The sequence below is a fragment of the Pteropus medius genome, unplaced genomic scaffold (assembly GCF_902729225.1).
Source record: "Pteropus medius unplaced genomic scaffold, Ma_sr-lr_union100, whole genome shotgun sequence".
In the NCBI taxonomy this organism is placed as follows: domain Eukaryota; kingdom Metazoa; phylum Chordata; class Mammalia; order Chiroptera; family Pteropodidae; genus Pteropus; species Pteropus medius.
Window position 1 is genome coordinate 18,149,081 of NW_024349799.1, and position 23,158 is coordinate 18,172,238.

The 23,158-nt window shown below is 49.8% G+C and overlaps 1 protein-coding gene across 9 annotated transcripts in view; it reads right to left on the reverse strand.

Annotated features, from left to right (window-relative positions):
- WSCD1 (WSC domain containing 1) overlaps nucleotides 1–17,978 on the reverse strand; it is a 43,241-nt gene extending 25,263 nt beyond the window's left edge. Inside the window, exons 1-4 of one of the 9 annotated variants that reach the window (XM_039886488.1) lie at nucleotides 13,857–15,906; nucleotides 10,186–10,260; nucleotides 7,088–7,794; nucleotides 611–725 (exon numbers count right to left, since the gene is read on the reverse strand). In XM_039886488.1, coding sequence (XP_039742422.1) covers nucleotides 611–725; nucleotides 7,088–7,517 — 545 coding nt within the window. In that variant the 5' untranslated portion in view covers nucleotides 7,518–7,794; nucleotides 10,186–10,260; nucleotides 13,857–15,906. The other 8 variants (XM_039886485.1, XM_039886492.1, XM_039886489.1 and 5 more) reach the window with 8 other exon arrangements.
- Nucleotides 17,979–23,158: the final 5,180 nt, after the last annotated feature.

The following is a 23,158-nucleotide window of genomic DNA, read 5'->3' on the forward strand; positions in this document are numbered from 1 at the left end:
TATGACACAAGAAATGTGGAAAAAATCTAATACGATAGAAATGAATCAAGAGTACCATCTGCTGATTCCGTTTTACCCGTCTGCTGTGTGTGAACACACATGCGTGCATGCACACATACACACACGCGCGCACACGCAAATTCTGAGTATCCTGATGGTAGGGACCAGTCCCTGGCATATGACTAGTGTTTTGTAACTACTGAGTGAGCTGGCAGTATCAGAAAAAGCAAATCTTATTATAAACACATGATAGAAATAAATTTTTCCTGCCGAACTAGAAAGGTCCTTAGAGAAATCTGGGTTATTTTAAACATACATGTAAACTGAGGCCCAGGAAAGGAAAAAGGACTCAGAGCTAAGTCACACGGTGAGTCCCAGGTACAGCTGGACTAGAACTCTGGCCTCCTAACACTGAGCCTAGGGCTCTTTCCACTACTCCCTGCTATTTCATCCATAAATTTTCTTTCCCTTAGACAACTGGGATCTGATAGATCGAGCTCTATTAATTATACTCTGGCAGCCAACTGGCAGCCAAAGTATCACCTCTTTCTGGGGACTATCCTTTGACCTTATTTCAAGGGGAGTCAACAGTCCAGGGCCCCACACTTACCTCTCAGCACAGGCATCCTGGCAGTGGGAGATGGTCATCTTTCTCAAGTCAAAAAATACGGCCCCCTTCAGAGTCCTCTCCTGGCCATCATCACTGAAGCATCCAACATATGTGCCTGCAGGCAGGAAGTACGGTAGAGACTCAGAGGCTCCGGAGAGAGAGACGGGTCTTAACTGTGGGACCACCCTTAGGAAATGCCAAGGCAGCCCCTAGCCCTTTCTGGCCAAGGGAGCCTCTCAGAGGAGCCCAGGGGAAGAGGCTGCAGTCCAGCCTTCCCACTGTGCTTCTGGATACCTGTGCCTTGTTCCTTTCCTGCCCCTATTCTTAGTTAATGGTCCACTGTACCCCCGGACACCAGACACTCTGCCTGGAGCCTTGTGTTGGTCTGAATACCACTTTCTTCCATCAACCTCAACTCAACAAGTCTGGCTGGTTTAATCACCTCCCATACACCCCATTCTTCGCCATCTTCCTAGGATCAAAGAGGCCTCCCTGCCACCATAAATGGCCTGATAAGCAGGTTCTGTTACTTCCTCGTGATCCAGAGGAGAGAAATTAATGTGGAAACTCTGATCTTGGCTAATATAAAGAAGATCTTGCAAACAGAAAGGGGTATTTCAAGAAAAAATCTGCCGTCCCAGGAGAGAGCAAGCCCCCATCGCTGGAGGTGGGTAAGTAGTGTGTTAGCATGTAAGGGAGCTGTCCTGTGTGGGACTCAATAGGACCAAGGAACTGCTGAGCCCTCATCAGTCCAGGCATCTCTGCCACATCCCTGGAAGGAGGTGCTGGGGCCCTCCTGTGTCACCTCGAGAGAGAGAGATGTCTCCCAGAGATGCATAGACAACTCAAGCGCAAAACAAGTGAATGAAACATGTAAATATCATGTTCACCACAGTGTTTTGAAGGAACAGTGCGTTGGGATTTTGCAAACACACCATCCCATGGTCCCTAGCTGTAAATGTATACCCACAATAGCTGTGCCGAGATCTGACTGGGGACCAATGTTAAAGATGTTACACATCTTCCTGAGCACATTTGTACTCAGCTCCTGGATGTCTGAAATAGCACCTGTGCAGCATACCGCAGCCTCCAGAAATTAGGTTGTCTCTGGAAGTAATACACCCAAAGCCCTGCAAAAGCCTGCTGACACCCAAATGGCTTTGTGGTGAGGAGTGATCTCCTGGTCTACCAGTCTGGCAGCTACCTGCGGTGGGCGAGACTTGTTTTTATTCCTTCCAAGAACTTGGCCAAAGCAGGAGCTGAAGTTCAGAAAAGCAGGTCTGCCAGCCTTTATTCCTGGAGCCTGAATCAGGGAGTGATTTTTCTGTCTGTGAATGCCACACTTAATTCCCTCTCTGACCTTGGCCAATCACTTCAACATTCTATGCCTCAACCACCAAACAAAAATGTCCACCCCATCTGCCTTACTCTGCCCCAATGTATTTCTCCTGCCCCACATTTGGACGTGTCCCTGTACCCTCCCTCATGTCTACTCTTTGCTTCCTACCTGTCCTTGATGGCTTATAATCCTGACCACTCCAGCCCACTATGGCCTTTCCTTTCTCTGGATTCTTATATTTTGCATCTGAAAAACTTTTTGTCACCCAAATCCTATCATTAACTGTGATTGTTTAAAAAAATCTTTTATATCTTGCATGTCCTCTCTCTGCAACATGACTTAAGGCTTGTTAATGCAGGGGCCGCACCTTCATCCTAGCTGGTCAGGCACAATGTCAACATCAACATCTGCTTGTCAACAGTGAGTTATAATTCTGAAACCATACTGATATCCTCTGATGGTACAAGAGGAGGACTGGAGAGCCCAAATGCAGGATGGGGATGATCCTCCTGACTACATCAATGTGCAGTTCCCTGGGCTCTAGTTTAAGAAAAGCAACAGAGGAAGGAGACCAAGATGGCGGGTGACTAGACTCTCCAGCATGCCAGGAGTGGTCAAGGACCCAGAGACCTCAGATTAGAGAACACTGGGGACACGGGGGGAGCAACAGTCACCTTCCTCAGTGTCTAACAAGGGTCTTACTCCCTTTCAGGCAATGAACCTCCTGAGATCACATCAGCACACACATGGCCACACCCAGTGTCTGTCCACAGGCATACAATATACCCCTTTACTCAGGACTCCCAGACCCCCAGGCCCTGCAAACTTCTCTCGCTTTATGTAAAGTCTTAGGACTACCAAGACCAGAATGGACCACTGCAGAAAGCTTTCAGCCAGGTCAGTGAGGATAAATTGCTCTCCTTAACCGACCTACTTAGTAAAAGTAAACTAATATTTCAGAAACCTCTCATGTGTTGCTCAGCGAAGAAGAAATTCTATTACAGCTTTCAATTAACATCCAAAACATAAGCTCAGGGGTTGTTAAACATTTATCATTGTTGGTGGGAAATGAACATAAAGGTTCTAAAGATGCCTGGCTCGAGACCCTTGAAGGCTGAGACTGGCATGTACACTTTTCTTGGGGAAATAGGGGGAAATAGCCTTTGGGGATGGGCTGACTTAGATTCAGGTCCAGGTTCCACCACTATCTGGCTGTGTGATCTGGCATGTGCAGTCTCTCCTTCATGAGCCTCAGCTTTCCCATCTGTAAAATGGGGCTATGCTCCCATGGAATTCATGCGGTGGTAGTGAGAATTCCATAGATAACACACAGAAAGTGTCCAATGCAAGGTATAGCGTGTAGCACCTGCTCATTCATGATTGTTTTATTGTTAATATATCATTATTAATGTTAAATATTTTTAAATTATTTTATTTCCCTGAAACTCAAATTCTTTATTATTAAAATGGTGATAGCATCACATACAATAAGCCTGTCTGAAATTAAATGAGATAACAGATGTACATCTACACAGAACAATGTTTGGCACATAACAGATGTTCGAACAAGTAACAGCTATTACTATTCTGATCCTAGACTCTAACCTGGGACCTGGCACGATGATGGATCAGTAAATATTAGCTGAATAATTAGCACATTAATAAAAAAGAGGAAGAAATGGTTTTAAGCAGTCAGGCTTGGGTTCTTTGGGAAATAAGGAGTGGATAACCAGTCAGCAGCTTGCCATCTGTTGGAACTGAACAGTTTGGAGGGGAAACTCACCCCTGGCTGGCCCCATCTCAGTTTGTAGCAAGGGCCTGAGATGCAGATGGCCCACCTCTCTGTTTGTGAGGAGGAGGTGAGCTCTTTTTTCTAGAAAAATAATGAATGGCTTTTCTAACTCCATGACAAGCAAGAATGCACAGAAAGAAAAGGACTTCCGAGGAACACACAGGGACATATTCTGAGGCGGATTTATTACTTTAGGCTGAAATGGAGGCAATGCATTATTGTCTGTGACTCCACATCTGTTCATTTGCACATCAAAATGGACACGCAGTGAGGCTATTAATGATGGCTTTGGAGATATTGGAATGTCTTTGGAAATTACTATCAATAAAAAACAAACTGGCTATGGAGAAGTTACTATTTTTTCCCTAGTAAACTTACTGACATTTTATTCCATTATGGATGTTGTCCAAGGTATAATGAAATGCTCAGTGATTGATGGAGCCTCCTGCAGCTTCCGCGGCTTGCAGGATCCCCTTTCAGGAGGATGGCGGGCTGCCCACTCTGCAAAGAGACACCCTCTTTGTCTGCAGCCCCAGCAGCTGCCCCAAGGGCTAGATTGTGGGCTACTCTCCACAGTGAGGCCCATCTGCTATGCAGGGCCCACAGAGACCCAAGAGGGAAAGGGGGCTCCCAGAGGGTTTTCAGGCCATTGCCCCACTTCTCCCCTCTTTCTCTGAAGACATCCAGCCATGTGATACCACAGCCTCTCTCAGAATGCAAATTCTTCCTGAAATCTTGGGGGACCTATAGAGGGTACTGACCATTCAGAATTGCTACCATTCAACACTGGAACTGGATCCTGATATTCCCACTGTACCAGGTATTTGCTGGGTCATAGGGAGGTTTGGGGGATCACTGGGGAGGACAGCCAGAATGTAGAAGGTACACCAAGGGTAACTATTCCAATATTTTAACAATTGATAAGACCATACTAGTGTATGACAGATGACCAGTAGTCCTATTTATCAAACCACAGTCCTTCAGCCTTCATTGGAGTCCCTTCCATTAATTTTTAAGTAACTGGAGATGACTTAAATTAAAAAGGTATCCACTGGTTCTCCTGGACATACATAGTCTATACCTAGGGCTATAAGTAGGTGACCCTGAGCCCTCCCCTCTGCTGGCCAGTCACCTGGAAGTCAAGTTATAAAGAACTAGTCACTTCTGTCTAATGAGTCCAAAGCCCTTTGTACATATCTCTATCATGCTTCAGCCATGCTGTACAGTAATCATTTGGGTGCATAATTAGTAGCATACATAGAAACTCAATAAGTATAGATTGAGAGTAGTAAAGAGAAGAATTGGAGCTCATTTGCACAAGATCACAGAGCCAATAACTAGCAATGCCAAGAAAGAAACATAGGTCTGTTTCAAATCTGATTTTTTTTATATGGCTTCCTCTCAAGAAATCCAAGTTGACCTTGTCAGTCATTTACACTTTAATCTAAATGAGTTGCACTGTTGCAGTGTGCATAGAGACCTAGTTTCTGGGTGTGTCGAGGAGGGTTTACAGAAATCATACCTGTATAAAATGAGCTACAGAATCAGTTCCTCATTTCTCTCTCATTTCTTACATGAAAGCCTTGCTGAGGAATCTCACAGTGAGGGCTTTGACCTAGATTATTTCAGAGGAAACTTCCTTCCTTGTCGACAAGAATATAGTCCTCCAGTCTACATTTTACTTGGCTACTAGGGTCATCTGCCTTGGGCGAGGGAAGCTTGGTCTTCTTCCTCTGGAACCTTCTCATTATCCTCAGAATAAAGCCAAATTCCTAGGCCTGACCCGCATATCCCTTCTTTACCTAGGCCCGAGACAAAATTCAAGTCAAGAATAGTCTGAACCCAAAGCCCAAACTCTAAGATGAGCTTCTTGTCTCATCTCTTTCAAAATCCTGCCACTAAGTACTCTATGCTGTGACCACACTTTTTACAGTTGAGAGCAATTCCTCCTGTGATTTAGGGTAGGGGTTCCCAATCCCAGGGCCACAGTCTGTGAACCAGGCCGCACAGCAGGAGGTGAGGGGCAGGCAAGTGAGCGAAGCTTCACTGTATTTGTAGCTACTCCCCAGCACTATCATCACTGCCTCAGCTCCACCTCAGATCATTAGGCATTAGCTTCTCATAAGAACAGTGGTCTCTGATGCCATGAAGGTTGGGGGCCACTGATTTAGGGTACAGGACCAAACAAGGTGGTGATAGGGATGCTGAGATGCTGACTGAGCTCAGTTACTACCATGACACATTTCCTGGGTGCTTATCCCATGCAGGCTCCATCACTGGGCCCTGCACAGAGTCTGTATAACTCAATGCAAAGAGCCCCAACCTGGAGCCAGGCTGTCCCGACGTTGGAATCTGGTCCGTGCCCTGCGATGTGTTGCCCAGGCCTCGCTGCTTCCAGGCTCTACCCTGAAATGCGTGCTCTACCCTCCCCCAAAGTCCCCTGTTCCGTAAGACAGCCTTTACTGGCTGTCTTTTCTTCCCTGTTGCACTTGCCACTCCCTACTAGTATTCTTGAGATCACATCTCAAATATACCGTGTGCACTGGAATCTTAGTTTCAGGGTTTACTTCCAATAACCCTGAAACTAAGAGAATAACCTTGGGAATTTATTTAACTTCTTTGTGCCTCAGTTTCTTCATCTGTAAAATTGGAATGTAATATCACATCTACAGGTACATAGTAAATGCCGTATGAGTTAGCTATTTTTATTAAACAATAATAGTTGCCAGGTAGTGAATGCCAAATAATATACTAGGTCTTTTAGACTGGGGATTCTCAGCTTAGGTATGTATCAGGATCATGTGGGGAGTGTGGCTATACAGACGGTGGCCCCTGCCCCAAAGTTCAGGATTCAGTAAGTCTGGTAGAACCTGAGAATTTGCACTTGCAACAAGCTCCCCTATGATGCTGAGGGTGCTGGTCTAGGACCCCACTTTGCAAACTACTGCTCTGTATTATCACGTTTAATACAATAACTCTGGGTAGGTATCAGGGGGCCCAGGGAAATTTTATGACATGTCCAAGGTCACCCAATAAGCCTATGCTAAGGCAAGATTCAAGCCCAGGATTGTCTGAACCCAAAACCCTGACCTCTAAGGGACCTGCTCACATATCCTGGCCTTGAGCCATATGGAAGTCCAGCTGGTGAGTATGGAAAACTCCAAAGGGCTTCACAGTATAGGCAGAGCAGGAGGGAAGGAAGAACCTGTAAGGCCATGGACCTGCCGTGCCTACTTCTCAGGATGCCGGAAGGGCCAGAGAAAGGGAACATCAATCCTGTGACCGCAAGCAGGGCTCCTGGAAGCAGCTCCCAAAAATGCCAGGGGAACCACGGCTGAGCACCTACCTCGGCTGCTGGCGGCTGGCCGGGAGGCTTCAGGGCCCAGGGCAGATGGCCCCTGGGAGTCGTCACCCATGAAGTGGTGGAACCAGCGGCGCCGCAGCTGGCGCAGCTCTGAGTTGCGGCTCCGGAGCCAGCGGGGTCCAGACCGGGGCCGGGCCAGGGGGCTCCGTAGCACGTCCACACCGAGCAGCAGCTCTGGGCTGACACGGGGGCCTTGCAGGGCTCTGCTGTCCAGCAGGCCCACACCTAGTGCCATGGCAGCCACGGGTAAGGCCTGCAAGGAGCCGGGTGCCCGGGGACCCTGAGGCAGGGCCACTCGGGCCCGCTGCAGCAGCAATAGGCTGCCGGTCATCAAGTAGGCAGCTGTGAGGAAGAACAGCAAGAACTGTGTTCGGCGGAGAAACTTCTGGAGTCGGAAGAAAGGTTTGGCCATGCCCCTGGGCAGCAGGGCTCCTAGCCAGAGCCCGGGGATGGCTCCTAGCACCCGGGCAGGAGGGAGGCCGGGGCCTCTGGAGGCGTCATCTCTGCATCTTGGCACCAGCCTGTACTGTCCGTGGGTTACTGTTCCTCCTGCCCTGTTTCCAGCAGGTGCTTAAATGGTACCATCACTTATCTCCAGCCACCAGGTTCTGCAGCTGCAGCTTCTGCCCAAGTGTCACAACTTTTGCCATACCTGAGCTCTACCAGCCCTCATCTCCAGGCTCAGAAATCTGGAAAAGCAGAGAAAGAGCACTTAGATGCAATAGGAGGGTACAGCACTCCCACTGCTCCAGGGTCAGGAGCCCCACGCCGCTGGGTTCTATCTACCAAAGGGGCTGGGTGTGTCAAAAGAGCACTGGCCAGAGAGCTCGGTTCAAATCCCAGCTCTGCCACTGGCCGGCTGTGATATCAAGCAAGTTACTTAATTTTGCTGGGCCTTAGCTTCCTTACCTATAAAATGAGAATGACACTGACCCCTGAGCAGTAGTGAAGATCCAATAATGATAGCAATATGGAAGAGGAAAAGCAGCAGCTGTGCTGAATCTTACTTTGTGTCAGGCACTCAGCTAAATGCTTTACGTATTATCTTAATCCTCCCACCAATCCAGTGAGGTAGATACTATAATATCTTCATTTTACAGATGAAAAAACTGTGGCAAAAGGAGGCAAAGAAACTTTCCCGAAATCACACAGTTGGGAAACAGAGGAGCCAAAGTTTGGAGCAGTCTGTATTGAGAACCTGTACTCTGAACTACCACACAGCTCAGCCTGCAATGAGACACTACCACAGTGTACCTAGCTGGAGGCATGTGTATACAACAGGTGCTCAATACCAGCTTGCAATCTGCTGACTCCTAGGGGTGCACTGGGAATGCAAGCTGTGTTTTAGAAATTGCTTCTGCAGAGGTTGGCTGGCTTTAACACAAGAGAGGGGAAAGGGGAAAGAGAGGAATTGCATAGCCTGCCGGGCTTCCTGAAGGCTACAGGCCAAAGGAACAGGACAACGCTGGGGCCTTGTACCTAAGAATGGAGGATGGGGCACCTGGTGTGGAGAAGAAGGAAGGGCTTCCAGGGCAGCCTTCCAGGGTGGCCCTCCACTCCCCAAGACTTAGTTCTCACACTGAGCTTTGGTTCCCACTGGTGGCGCCTCTGAAGTGTGCTATTAGGGGTTGGCAGAGCATTCTGCAGCTGCCTCGAGCTGGGTTGTTGCATGAGGAAGGCCCTTAGCACAAGGACAGGCTTGTCCCAAGAAGAAAGGCTCTGAGGAGCGTGACTAAGCCTCTGCCCGTAACTAACATGGCCCTGGGACCCCTGCCAGGCCCACGCAGCCCCTCAATGGCTGCTCTGTGTGCTGGGGACAGCTGGCTGGGTGTGAGAGGAAAGACAATGTTTGGGCTCTGGCATTCCAGGGGTGAAGATCCAGAGGGGCCCAGACCAGCATGACCCTTTCTGATGAAACACTGAGAGCCGCCAGATTCTTGAGAACTCTGGGGAGGGCAGGAACCTGGGAATAATGTCCTTTAGGCTGAAATCGAGTGGGGGTGGAAGGCTGGGCAAATGAAGGTGGAATCAAACTGAGTCGAGAAGCCATTTCAGACAGGCCTCCAGAGCTTTTGTTGTCTTTCTGAGCGTGTGGGTGCCAGGCCCACCCCAGCCCGCCTCGTAGGATTTGTAAAACCACAGAGAAAATCCCAAGAAATCCTGACTGATCTCCCTGCCTCCAGCTTTGGCCTCTCCCATCCACTCTCCACAGGCCTGCCAGGGCGATCCTCCTAACACACAAATCTGATCCCCTGCTTAAAACCCCTTTCAATAGCTCCTTGTGGCTTTGGGGATAAACTCCAAGCTTCTTAGCATGGCACACAGGCCCCTTCATGATCTAACCCATCCAGTTCATCTATTGCCAGGCCCTTTCCTTTGGCTTCCCCATCATGTACGCCGTGTGCTCACACGTGCGTGCGTGCACATGCGCATGCACACGCTCATGCACGCACACACACGCACACACACACACACACACAATCATGGTCCAGCACAACCACCACAGCGCATCTGTCTTGGTACCTTTGCACACACTGCCTTTCATGTATTTTCCTCCCTCTTTGCCTGGTGAACCCCTGTGCTTCCTCCAAGACTCAGCCCAGGTGTCATTTCCCAGAAGCTTTCCCTGACTACTACCAACGCAGAAGTATATTCCTGTCTTCTCATAGCCCACGCTGGCCCCTACCCCAGCATCACATCCTGGGACGATTTTAATTGTCCAACTATTTGTCAATCATCCTCACAGGACTGTGATCCACTCCAGGCTAGAGGCCATATCCTATTCATTTCGGTTACTCTGACTCCCAGCATGAGAACTGGCAGTACAGAGGCTCAGCAATCTTTGTTTCTGAACACATTTTTTTGAATAAATGAGAACATAAATTGATAGGTGGATCGTGATGTCAGAAACTCATTCTTGTTGGATCTTAGGGGCAATGAAATTTCAAGTTCCACTTATACAGAGCTGTGAGTGCTGAGCCTGAAACATGGACGAATGAAACAATGAAATAGCTGAACATAGTTAAGGTCTTTCAGACAGTGGAAGTTAACAAGGTGCCTGAGTTTTATATATATATTACCTTCTCTGTTGTAATTCCATGAAGAGGGGTTTCCAGGTCTGCTCACAAAGGGCTTCTGGTTATTTGACTGGGATTCTATCAGCAAAAAGTCTTATCAAATTAAAACAAAAGGGGAGAAGAAAGGACTCCTGGTATGGAAAGTTCTGATGAGATACAGCAGAAATGTGGGAAGGGATTAATAGTTCAGAATTCTGAAGGCAAGATGCAGTGTGGATCCCATATATTTTATATATAGGATTTAGACATGTGCTAACAAATAGGGATGGAGTACAGTAGGTGGGGCATTGTGAGGGCGACAATTAAGATTCTACTGATCACATCCAGGTTCCGCAAGGCCTTCTAAAGTCCTCTGTGGAGCTCCCCCTTTCCAGAGGGACCACTCCTGGTCTGGGGAGGTAGGCACTGGGTGTGGAAACAGGGGACAGCCACTTTCAGGCCAGAGCTCAATGGCCCAGTCCTCTTATAAGCTGGCTGCCACCCCAAACATTTAAAATCACAAAGCTGATTCCCAGCCCAGGACACCTGCCATGAGCTGCATGGGGGGCCTGCATACCCAAAGCATTAGGAACTTGTCCCCCTGCCCTGGATTTCTTCCACACTTCCCTACCAATATTGTATTTACCAATCATCCACCCACTCTCTGCCATGCCCACCTTTCCTCATGCCTGGTAGCCCCTCCAGGGCACAAATCACACAGGATTTATCACCTCTCCCCCAGATCCCAGCACACAGCCAGCAAGGTAGTGACAGTAATTTTTTCTTGAGTAACTGAACCTGAAAGAGGCCTGGGGGGTGGGCTGGGTGATGGGGAGCAGCTGCACAAGGGCTCACAACCAAGATATGAAATGCCACAAAGCAGAACTCGCCAACTCCTGGCGGTATATCTAGCCACTGACTGTCTGCACTGGGTCTGAGAGCCCACAGCTGTGCCCGCTGTATCTAAAGTCAGGGGCCCTCCATTAAAGCAAATCCACCTTGGGCAAATCGCTGCACAGAACAGAGCCTCAGGCTCTTCATCTGTTAAATGGGGGTAAATCAGCATTGTTCACTCCACACATCCTACCCAGGCAGATGTTCTGATTACTCGCATTTGAGAATTGAGGCTCTAAAGCTCAACTGGGTGAAGTGCATTGCCCAAGGCCAGACAAACAAGGGCCAGCATTCGGACCCAGGCCATCTGCTTCAGAGCCACCCCATGCCCACTAACCTTCCTGTTCTCTCTTCACACCAGCTCCAGGTTCACACAAGGCAAGATTTATTCTTGAAAGTTTAGTGTGCCTCTGCTGGCATCTTCTTGAAAATATGCCAGGCCAAAGCTCCTGGAGATGGTGCTGCACATGGCATCCTTGAGCCAAACCTCTCAGATCCTACCATGTGGGCAAGTGTTCTGGCCTCCTGGAGCTCTTCCCTTCTGGAAGTCTGGATCATTTTTCCCTAAGCCATGCTTCCCATGTGGCACCTCCCTTCTTGGAACCACGCAAAGTGCTTCAGGGGAACGATGGAGGGCTCCACCCCTGCCTGAGGCTCAGGCTTTGTTGGGAGAGGGCAACAGGCCTGAGTATGGAGGCTCAGGCTGGACAAAACAGACTCACTCCGCCCTGCTTTGCAGGCTTGTAGAAGCCCACATGTCACCCAGAGAAGGGCAGGACCTGGTGGAGGGAGACCCTGACTTCTCAGAAATAAGAGGAGAATAATAGGGCAGAGGGGCTTCTAGGGTCTCAAGGAGGGAGCAGGAGCCTAGCTCAGTTAGGGACTCAGACAACCTGAGACCTCTTCTGCTACTTTGTTGTCATCTGGGTCCCAGCGGGTAGCAAATGATGAGCATGAAGGGCGGGGTGGGGGAAGTGGGGCAGATGGCACCTGCCTCTCAGCTAGGCTGGGGGATCCAAGGGACTGAGCAGCTGAGGGGTGGCAGCAGCAGGGAGAGGAGAGGAGGCAGTCCTGGGAAGCCTGAGGGCTGGAGAAAGGCTCAGAGCAGGCCCAGACCAGACCAGTGGCCACTGGTGTTCAGTCACATGACTGCCTCCCTGCCACCCACTGGCCAGAGAGGACAAGCAGTGGCAAGTGAGGGGAGAATGACTCCAGACACCTCCAGAAGCCACTGTGGTCACAGCTGTGAGGGCTACGACCTTTCAGAGATTCTCAAAGCCATGAACTCTTGATGGGGTGGGAGCCATAAAGACAAAGAAACAGGGTCCAACATATTGCTCTTCAGACAAGAGGACGGGCACTTGGAGCCCCAGCCTCCATGACTGGCAGTTAGGGGGGCCTTAGTCTTGGGACCGTGGCAAAGCCACACCAAGGAACCTCCAGTTGGGCTCAGCACTCTGAATTATCCCTCCCTGTCTTTTCCCACCCCACCAATGCCTGTCTCTGCCCTGCTCAGGCTCAGTGGACCCTACCTACCTCCAATAGGCTGGCCCCTCCCAATAGTCTAAGAAATTGATCTAACACGAATAACTAATGCTACAGCCAGCAATGGCTTCCCAGGACTCGGAGGGCCAAGTTCAAGCTTCTCAGCCTGGCATTCAATGACCCTTCTTGGTTTAGTCTCCCAGCCCCTTTCTTTCACTATTCCTTCTAGAATGCAATCTGCCAGCCACAGTGTCCCCTGGCCAGCATGAGGTGCATGTTCTTCCATTGACCATGAATGCCTATGTCCCATCTTGTGGCTCTGAAATGCGTTATGGCCATCATAAATGTGGCATCAACTCCAATGCCACCTCTTCCCTGATACCTTCCTGACCCCTGAAACAGAGCTGCTCCCCAGCACTAGATGGTAAGGTTGGATTCTCTGTGAACTGAGCCTGGGTGGTGTGTCTGGGTCCTGTCTTCAGTCAGGACTCCCTGCTACTCTGTCTATTTCTCCTAGCCTGCAAGCCCCTTGGAGACATAATCAGTGCCTCTGCCTATCCCTGGGTGGAGCCCAGGACAGGCACCCAGGAAATCTGTGCCCACTGGCCGCCCTCCAATGCTCAGGGCCATGCTGCCCTTATCTTAGATCCCATGCCTCTGGGCCTTAGAGACTCAGAGAGCAAAGAGCCAACCAAATATAAATCTGCTGGGCCCTTGAGTAGGACAAGGTCTGGGAAATGGGAATAGGGTGGGGGGTTCCTGACTTTGAGGAGGCAAATCTTTGATCTTCCAAACTTCAGAACTCAAGTGAAAATATCCAAAGTAAGAAATGTTGCTTCGCTAAAAAGGTATAAAACATAATAGTGAGGTCAAAACTCTATTCAATGCAAATCCACTGCCGAAGTTCATATAAATAAGAATATATTTTTCTATGCCACATTAGAGGTTGCAAGGTACTTTAACACACTGCCAAGTGTGCTGAATGAACAGATAAACAAACAAATGAGTGATCTTCCCATAAATTTGTGAAGTCAAAATTATTATCATCCCCATTTTATAGATGCAGAATTTGAGACAGAAGGATGGCCAATTAATCTGACCAGAGACAAATAGTTATTGCTAGACTGAATTCAAGTTTTCTGATTCCAAGTTTGTGGTATTATCTACCATATCACATGGCCCTCATCTGCTCATTACCAGAGTTGTAAGTTCTTCCAGGCATCACACTAGTGGCCGGGGCTGCAAAGAAAGACAGAATACCACCGAGGGTGCTGGCATTTGCCCTTTTAAGTTGGTTGATCTAGAGCCCAACTTACCCTTCGAACAGTCAATCGCAACCTCTTCTGGGTTACATCTGGGCCACTTCTTTTATAGAATCCTATTTTGTTCATTTGTTTATGTTTCTCCTACTCAGTGGCATACTCTTGAGGGTTGTCCAGATCCCACTGAACGTTCTGAATAAATCTGGGCAAGTGAGTGGAGTACTCAACCAAAATCAGCTTGGCCTTTCACTGGCTCTCTACCTGCTATGCCTGTAGTCACTGGAAGCGGACACAAGACACCTCTGGCATTCCTGTCATCAGAATCCTCTTGTTCCCCTCATGCCAAGACAGCTACCCTCTGGGAGGGGGCTCAAATCCCCAACAGTTTCCAGCAGCCAAAGAAGAGAAGCAAAGTGGATGGGAGAGGACTTAACAGCCACCAATAGGTGCACTGCATTTTACAGCTTACAAAACTCATCTAGCCCATTCTTCCCTCCACTTCTCACATCTACACTGAGAGGCAGTATTCTTCCCTAACTCCGTTCTCCAAAAGAGGCACACTTCCGATAATTTTGCATGCAGTATATCAACATGGATTATTAAATCCACGATGAAGAGAGATTAGGAAAAACAATGTGAAAACAAGACATTGAGCTTCAAGGAGAAGGTAGTCGAAGGCCATGTTCATGCAATTACTCCCCAGATGAGCAGGGCCTGCCTCCAGCCCAGTTGTGCCTCTGCTGGTGGGTTTGATTATCACGCACATATTACCAGTAAAGACCCTGAAAGCCTAAACACTGAGCTGCCCCAAAATCCTTGGCCTTGACCTCAGTGTAGCTGCATAGGGAGAGTCAGGGAAGCCGGTCTCACCAAGTCTGACCAGCATCTGAGCCAGATGGGAGCACAAACCAGGAGTGTCTTCAAGAGAAGCACCCCTTCCCTAAAAGCCTGGCTCAGACATGATTCCATCAAGCCTGGAGGCTCTGTGTCACCTGTTCTGGCAACTCTACAGGGAATCAGCTCTGACACTCACTCCTCAGTGCTCGGCCTTAATTGACCGGGCTGGAGGCTCAGGCTTTCGCAGCCCACCCACTGGTAGCCCAGAATACCCATTTCTGCCTAGTTAGGCAGACAGGAGGGAAGGGACAGGGGTCTGGCCTTCTGCCTAATCCAGGCTTCTTTTCACTTCTAGCCAGACATGGTGCAGGCCACAGAGCAGCATCCCACAGGGCTCCTACACTGAAACCCCCAAATAAAGCCCTCTTCCTTCCAGAGGAGCTGTGGAAATGGTCCTGCAGTGTCAGGTGAGGACCAGGGGGTTCCTCCTGGGGATAATAAAGCAGCTAGGCTCAAGCCACCAGCCCAGCTGCCCTGCTCACTAAGCTTCCTTTAGGAAGTGTGCTGGGAGACCGACCCACTCGCCCGCAGATCAACACAGCTGCTACTCCTCTGAGAACCTCTGGCTCTGGTGGCCCACTGAGGCACCTTCTCCATGGGACTTCCGAGGAGAAGTGTATATGAGGTAGTGAGAGGCATACTTGAGAGAAATCTCCCCCTTGCTCTCTCTCCAGCATCTGTAAGCATCAGGTAGGGGCTGCCACAGACTGGGCAGGATGAGCCAGCTTTCTTCCTCCTCTGTTCCACTGCCCACTAGCCCTCACTGTGCCTGATAACCTAGGCAATTCAAAGGAGAAAAGGCCCCCATCTACTGACCCCAACCATGGCATGGCGTCCCAACCTGGGACAACCCAAGGGCCTCCATAAACTGAAGTATGCTGTTCCTGTGACAAGAAAAACGACACGAGGGACAATGACATCTAATGTTGTTAGAAAAGTACAATGGAGTTCCGAGTCTGTCCATCTTTAGAGCAGCTGGGAACAGGGTGAGTGTGGGCAGCAGCTGGATTCCAGGGCAAGGCTGTGGGGGGTGTAACCCTTACACCCAGCCTTCCCACGCTCAGCGTTAAGCGTTCAGCGAAGGGGCAGAGGTCCCCTGCCTCCCCAGGGGCAAGCCAGAACCCGGCAGGCATCAACCCAGGGCACAGATGCTCAGGAAGACAACCGCGAGGTTACCCAGAGGCAGGGGGCTCTACAAGGCGGCTCGCTATTAAGAACAAACAAACAAACAAACAAACCGCAATTAGCAGCCTCCAGTCCTGAGCTTCAGTCCACATCTGGAAAGATGCAAAGCTCTACTTGCGGTAGATTTCCAGACAAAATACATACGTTTTGCTTTTTTGCCTCTGCCTCTGTTCAAGTTCGCCAAGAGCTGGAGAAAACCCTCCGCTGACCGGAAGCCTGGCTTGGTAGCGGAACGAGAGGGAGCCGCTGCTGGGTTAACGTCTCCTCCTACGAGAGGCAGTGCGCACCCCAAATCGTATTCGCGCCCCACTCCCCAGTTGCGGATCCACGGCTCCCTCCGGGGAAACGGACGGTCTCTCAGGATTCCAGGAGGGAGATTCAGTTTTGGCAAGTGCCTTGCGCACCCTGGCCCAGCCTTATCATCCCGGAGCGCTCCCCGCCACGCGCACACACTCACGCTCCCTGTCCCCCGAAAGGCGCCCCCCGCCAGCCCGCCCGGAAGCCAGAGCAGGTGCAGCCCCGCCGCGCTCCCGGCCGCGTTTACACAAACTTGTTTGCCCGTGGCCGGCTGGAAAAAAAACCCTGCCTGCAGCCCGCACGGGGGTCCGGGCTGAAGCACCCAGGAAGCAGGACTCACCCGAGACCGCGGCCGGCCCAGGCGCCCGCCTCCCCGGGGCGCCGAGCCCGCAGCCCCGCAGTGCCCGGAGCCGAGCGCCCCCAGCGCCCGCACGCCCCGGGGCGGCCCGCGGCAAGCGGCCAGACGCGGCCAGGACACAGGACGCCGCCGCCAGCCTCCTCGGGGCTGCGGACGTCCGGGCTGAGCCGCCGCGGCACAGCTCGCGGGCGCGGAGCAGGCGGCTGGCGGGCGGCGGGCGGCGGGCGGCGGGCGAGCGGGCGCCCGGCTCTGCACATGCTCACTCGCGCGGCCCGGGGACAGCGGCCAGCCGCCGCCGGGTCCTAGAGGCGCCGGTGCCCCCTCCCTCGCGCCCGCGGGAGGGGTCGCGGCTTGCGAGGCTGGGGACCCACACCCTGCCCGGTGCCGCTAGACCTGCCCACTGTGCGGGGCCACGCGCCGAGCAAAGACACTGACACACACGCTCATACACACACATCCACGCACACACAGCCTCACTCTCAGTAATACACCAGGCAAATTCGTTGGCACTCACACCCAAACACACATAGACCCAAACACACATAGACACAAACGCACTGGGCACTGCCACTCTCATTCGGACACAAATACACAGGGACAGATGCACACTGTCTGATACAAACACTGAATCACCACTTCACAGACACACCGACACCCACACTCTCACACATGTACACACTGGGTTCTGTCCCACTCACTCAGAAATAACCTGGGACAGTGTGACAGTCACACATATGCACACTGCCACACAGTTTGTAGCACTGATACCAACACACAGAGTCAGACATACTTGGATCACTGTCCCATGCAGAGCTAGACACTGACACTCATGTCCTTATACATACACACCGTCTGGGATAGTTACACATAGTCTCACTACCCCACAGACAAATACGCTGACACTATCTCCCATGCCTACACACTACACCTGTGACTACACCTGTCTGCCACCAGCTATTACACTGCCCCATGCCAACACACATTGACAGATCGATGCCCACAGAAGCAGTGTCACGCACCCTCTGGTCCACTAACAGATACACTCACATAAAGAATCATACTGGACATGACTCAAAGGCATGCATGTGTGTGCATACACACACACACACAAACACACACTCTGAGGCAGACAGGTGCTGATACAGACACACAGGTATACAACCACACTGCTATACACAATCCTCTTTTTAAATAAGGGCTGGATACAACCCTAAGGATTTCTCCTCCACGCCCACCCTGCTCCTCAGAAATCCCTAAGCCACCGTGCCACCCCTGCCCTGCCAGGTGCATCAGTGGCCCCTGACCTCACCCAGGGCTGACTATGAAGGTTCTCCTGGAGGCTGAGCACTGGCAGAGGCTGCAGGAACAGGTGACGGTGGTGTGACTCTAACCCCGTCTTCCTGAAAGTGAGTTTCATACCTCCAACTCCCGCTAGGGGCAGAGCTGTTTGGCAGGATTCAGAGGAACCTCTCAACAGGTGGGGGATTGGGGTGAGGGGTTGGGAGGTGGGGGCGTGGGGTGGGGCGTGGGTAGTGAGAGGATTGGTCTGGGGACTGGTGCGAGTCTTGCTTTACATAGGTCAGTCGAGTGGCACCCGGAGAGGAAAGGGACTTGCTTAAGTTCACACAGGTCATCAGGCCAAGCACCAAAATTAAAACAGCTCCCTCAGGATGAAGATTGGGAGCTCTGGAGCTAGCGAGGGCACAAGGATAAGAGACACGTCCTGTACTGCCCTGGCATCCCTGGCTTTCAGAAAAGCCCCATACACATCCTTTACGGAAGGTGAATGTATGTATTCTATTATTATCAACAACAATAACTCCCTGCACATTTTCCCAGTGCATTTGGATTTTCAAAGCCCTCTTCAGGACAGTTATATAATTTGCAGGGCCCAGTGCAAAAGTGAAAATATGGGCCCTCTGTTCAAGAATGATTAAGAATTTCAAGAAACAAGAGCCAAACATCAAACCAAGTGTGGAGTCCTTCTGAGCATGGGGCCCTGTGCCCTCCACAAGTCTCATGCTGGTGATGCTGGCTCTGGTTCCCACACTCATTGCCTCACTTCAAACACACAATAGGTGATGGGTGCCTTCATGGTCCCACTTTACAGAGAAGCTCCTGAGGCCCAAAGGTGGATGAATGCGTCAGGTTCACAACAAGTAGAGCCCAGAGGAACTCAAGCCCAGCTTCTCTGGAGGCCGGTACTGCCTTGCAGCTGCCACTTGGGACAGAAGATTCAAGCTGAGGAGTCGAAGTGGCTGCCACCAGGGAGGAGAGCTGTCTCAAGGAAAGAGAAGAAAAGGCTGCAGGGCATCTGCTCTATTTCTGTGTCTGATGCCACACTGTACCTGCTTTGCAAAGTCCTCCTGAGGCAGAGCACATGGCCTCTGAGTGGGAGACAGGTAGGAGCACCTGCTCACTTTGGGGAAAGATGTTGAGAAAGGCACATGAAAGAATCCAGGACATAGTTGAGAAGGGCTTGGGACATGCAGCTGGGGCCACCTACAGTGTCTGAATGGCCAGGAGTATTTCATAGATGGGACGATGCCCATCTCTGTAGCAATGGTGACAGATAAGAGAGTATAAGGAGGCCATCTGAACTAGGCCTGATAACAGAGTCACTCCCAACCCTAGTCCAACTCTGCCTCACAGCTCTTCTTTCTACACAGCTGGGACCATTTGACATGCATTTGTATATTATCTCTGTGTATATAGAGAAGCAAGTGTGGGAAGATATCCTAATATCACAGGGGCTTCTATGGTGGTCTCACAATGGTGCCAACACATGCCCAGTTACGGCTGAGTTATGTACTCTCTCCTACCTTCCCTGCAAGTCTGGGACTAGGGATCAGAACAGTCTGATCTCATTTCAATTCCATCTATCTGTGTTCGGTTCTTGACTCTACTCCATCTGCTCCTCTCTTCGTGGCTCCCAGTGACTGGATCCCAAATATTTACATTGCCTCCTAGCTTCCTGTCATATGCTGGCTTCTCCTTCCTTCCAGCATCCATCCTTTTTCACTGATTCACTCAACAAGAGAGGATTCACCCAGAGATTTTGTGTTCAACGCTGGAGACCCTTTGAAAAGAAGAATCAATCTCCTTAAGGATTTTCCAATGTGGAGAACAGGACAAGGAAACAGACCCAAAACGATAACGTACCGCAAAGGAGAAGCTCTGCTATGTCAGTCAGGACACTTGCAGCTTCAAAGCGCATGACCACTTAGTCAAATTGTTCTTCTGTTAGCGAAGAACAAGCAGTGTGATGTCTGTCGGGAAGGCAACTAGCTGCGTGTGCCATATATATGTGCATATGCATGGTACGTTGGAAATCAAAAGATCTGCAACATCAGTTTGGAGGAATTCAGGAAGAGATTCATGAAGGAAGTGCCGTTTCAGCTGACTCTTGAAGATGTAGGTATCATCTGGATCATAGGGAGCAGGGGCCACTCCAGACAAGGGTTGTATCCTGTATGAAGGCAGGAAAACATGAAATACATGGTATGTTAGGGGAATTGCTGGTAACTGGACATAGCTGGTACAATGTCAGGGGTAACTGGAGAGGAGGCTGGACTGTGACTGGCCATCTGAGCTCTCATTCAGATCATTGACAACAATGGACATGGCAGTGCTGCAAATCAAGCTTGTGCCTCCAGAGGGTGCTCAACTAGTCATCAGTCTTTGAAAATAGTTTTAACAAGTTACTAATTGTTAATCCCACATTTCTACTACATCCTGTTGTCAAAGACAGCCTGAGTAGTCAAAAGCACCAGAATGACAAGCCCAGGCAGGGAATCCATACCTCTCTCTCACCTTGAGCAATTCATAATCTTTCTGAGCCTCAATGTCTCCATCTGCAAATAGAGAAAATGCCCCCATTTTTTCGTCCCTGTGAAAATCAAATAAAATGCCTCTTGAGTTCATAGCACACTGTCTGCCATGGAATAAGCACCACCTTTTAGTAAATATTATATGAATAGCTTTCTCCCAAGGCTTTGCTACAATTTAGAAATGTCACAGGCACAATGCTCTCTTGACCTAACAGGCTGTGGTGGCACCTTCTTGTTCTCCAAATGCCACCTCCCAAGAGAGGCCTGCCCTAACATCCCAACTAAAGCACCCACCTCACTGTTCAGTTCCCAGGATACAGAAAACATATTACTACATCATTACCTTGTGTATTTATTTGTTTACTGTCTATCTTCTCTGCCCTAACACAGCTCCCACAGCCAGAATTTTAGTCCCCACAAAGCTAAGAAACTTTCTCTTTTAGTATGTAGCTTAATTCTTGGCACATAGGCATACTCACTAAATATTTATTAAATAAATAATTAATTGATTTTTTTAAAAATGCAAGTGTCTAGCGTGACATTTTAATGAACCAACCGAAGCAGGTTCCCAATGGTTGCCATGTTTCTTCCCAAGAATCCAGAGATTGCTCCCTCCTGCTTGGTCACAGGCTGATTGATGCCTGTTTGTGACTAGCCATCTTATAATAATTGTTCATCAGATTCACTGGCCACCAGGGAGACCTGAGGGAGAGTGTGGATGGCTCAGAGTAGTTTGTCTTTCTGCCAGAGCCCTGTGATTGGCTGAGAAAGCAGGTGCCCCATCACCCAGGGGCACCTGGATCTGAGCACCCTCCTTCTTTGACCATGTAGCTCTTAGCTGCTGCTCCATCTGTACCTTGGTCCACAGGGTGACCGGGCTTGACCATTCCTGAATAGCCTGAGGAAGTTGCCTTTTGCTCCCGTGGAGCACCGCATAGTTGGAGAAAGCATTGTTCGGAGACTGAGAACCTTTGGCAACATCTCAAAAGGGTGGGGTGGGGGGGAGGGGATGTGGTTCTTCTTTATCCCTTTGCTTTTTCAGTGGTGCTGTGAACTATCATGCACGCAGACCTGAGGCTGGGTTCAACACTTTGCTGGACTGCCTATTTACTTGTCTCTCCTGCGAGTGCCGCAGTGACTTAAATATGCCTCTGAAAAGATGCCAGGGACACAGATGGTAATTGTACCCCCTGCTGAGCTGTGCCTGCAGGCAGGGAGAGGTGGAGAGGGAAGGCCAGGAGGACAGGAATCTGTACCTGCCTGGGAAGAGAGGAGCCCCTCTGAGGACTGGTCTGGTCTGGGAGCAGGTGGACTTCCTAGGACTGGGCCAGAGGTGCCCTGAAATTTTCAGGAATTCAGAGGCAGCAGAGAGAACACAGGGCTTAGAACCAGGAGGAAGCCTGAGCTCCTTTCCTGGCTAGACCTGAACAGCCTGTGTGGCCTTCTGCAAAACCTGCCTTTCTGTGTCCTGGTTTGCCTTTCTGTAAAATGGGCAGGTTGTTTAATTGATATTGAAGGGCCCTTCTTTAAGTGAGACAAGGGAATAAAATGAGAGTGCTTTGGGGTCAGTTCTGCTTCTCTAGTTGGCCAAATTAAATTGTTTCTCCCAGGTGTAGTTTTTTAATCTGCAAATGGGGATTAAAAAAGTATTCAAGTGCACAGTTCCTGGCACAGGGTATATATTTAATAAGTGATAGCTAGGATGATTCTTCCAACTGGTGGTAGTTATGATAACTCTAACTGGCCCTGATGTGGGGTCTGATGTGGCTGGTGCTAGAATAAGTTTGCTTGACTGGGTTTATAACGGTCTGAACCCATCACCCCTCTTACTGGCACAGAGGCAGCAACTGGGGAGGGCTGAAGAACAAAAAGCATTGAGGACCCCCTCTGAAGTCAGTTGGTTGGATTAGATACAGAGCTTATGCGATCAGTCATCAGCTGGAAGATGTAGGATGCTGGGGTGATGAGTAGGCCATGGTACAAGAGGGTGACAGAGTGAACCCCCTGCTCTGTTCCTCCTGCCTGCCTGTGTGCACCAGTGGGCACACGTATGTGCTTAGCAGAGGAAGCGCCTCGTCTTTGTTCCATTTTAACGAACTTCCCTGTAAGTCACTCATCAAAGACCTTGAACTTGCAAGTAGTCTTCTAAATTAAGCCATTAGAGCACCTGGATAAAAGAGGAGATGGGCTCACTTTAACAAACTTACTTTGCAATAATTTTAGACTTACAATAAAGTCACAAAGAGAGCAGAGAGTTCTTATGTACTCATTCAGTTTTCTGCTTTGCGAACATCTCATATTACTAGTATACCTTCATCGAAGCTGAAAAGTTCACATTGGCACGTTGGTATTAACCAGGCCTCATTTGGATTTCATCGGTTTTTGCATTAATGTCCTCTTTCTGTTACAGGATCCAATCCAGTGTACCACACTGCATCTCTCCAGTCTCTTCTGTTCTATGGCTTTCTCTTTCTTTCCTTGCCTTTTGTCACTCTGACAGTTTTCTGAAGTACCAGCCAGGTATCTCGTAGAATGTGAAATGGGTTCATTTCAAATAACTAGATGTCTCAGACTAGAGAAGTTTTGGAAGCTGGTGGCATCATGTGACTTTTGATGCCATCTCTGTGCACAAGACCTAAATAAGCCATTAAGAGGTTAGCATCCTGAGGTTAGGAGAGAAGGAGAGGCCACCGTGGAAGAAATTCCAACAGCATAGGGGCTGTCAGAGGCTAGTGTCTGAAAAGAAATTCTGGAGAAAACATATGTCAAGTTGCAAAGGTACTGCTGGC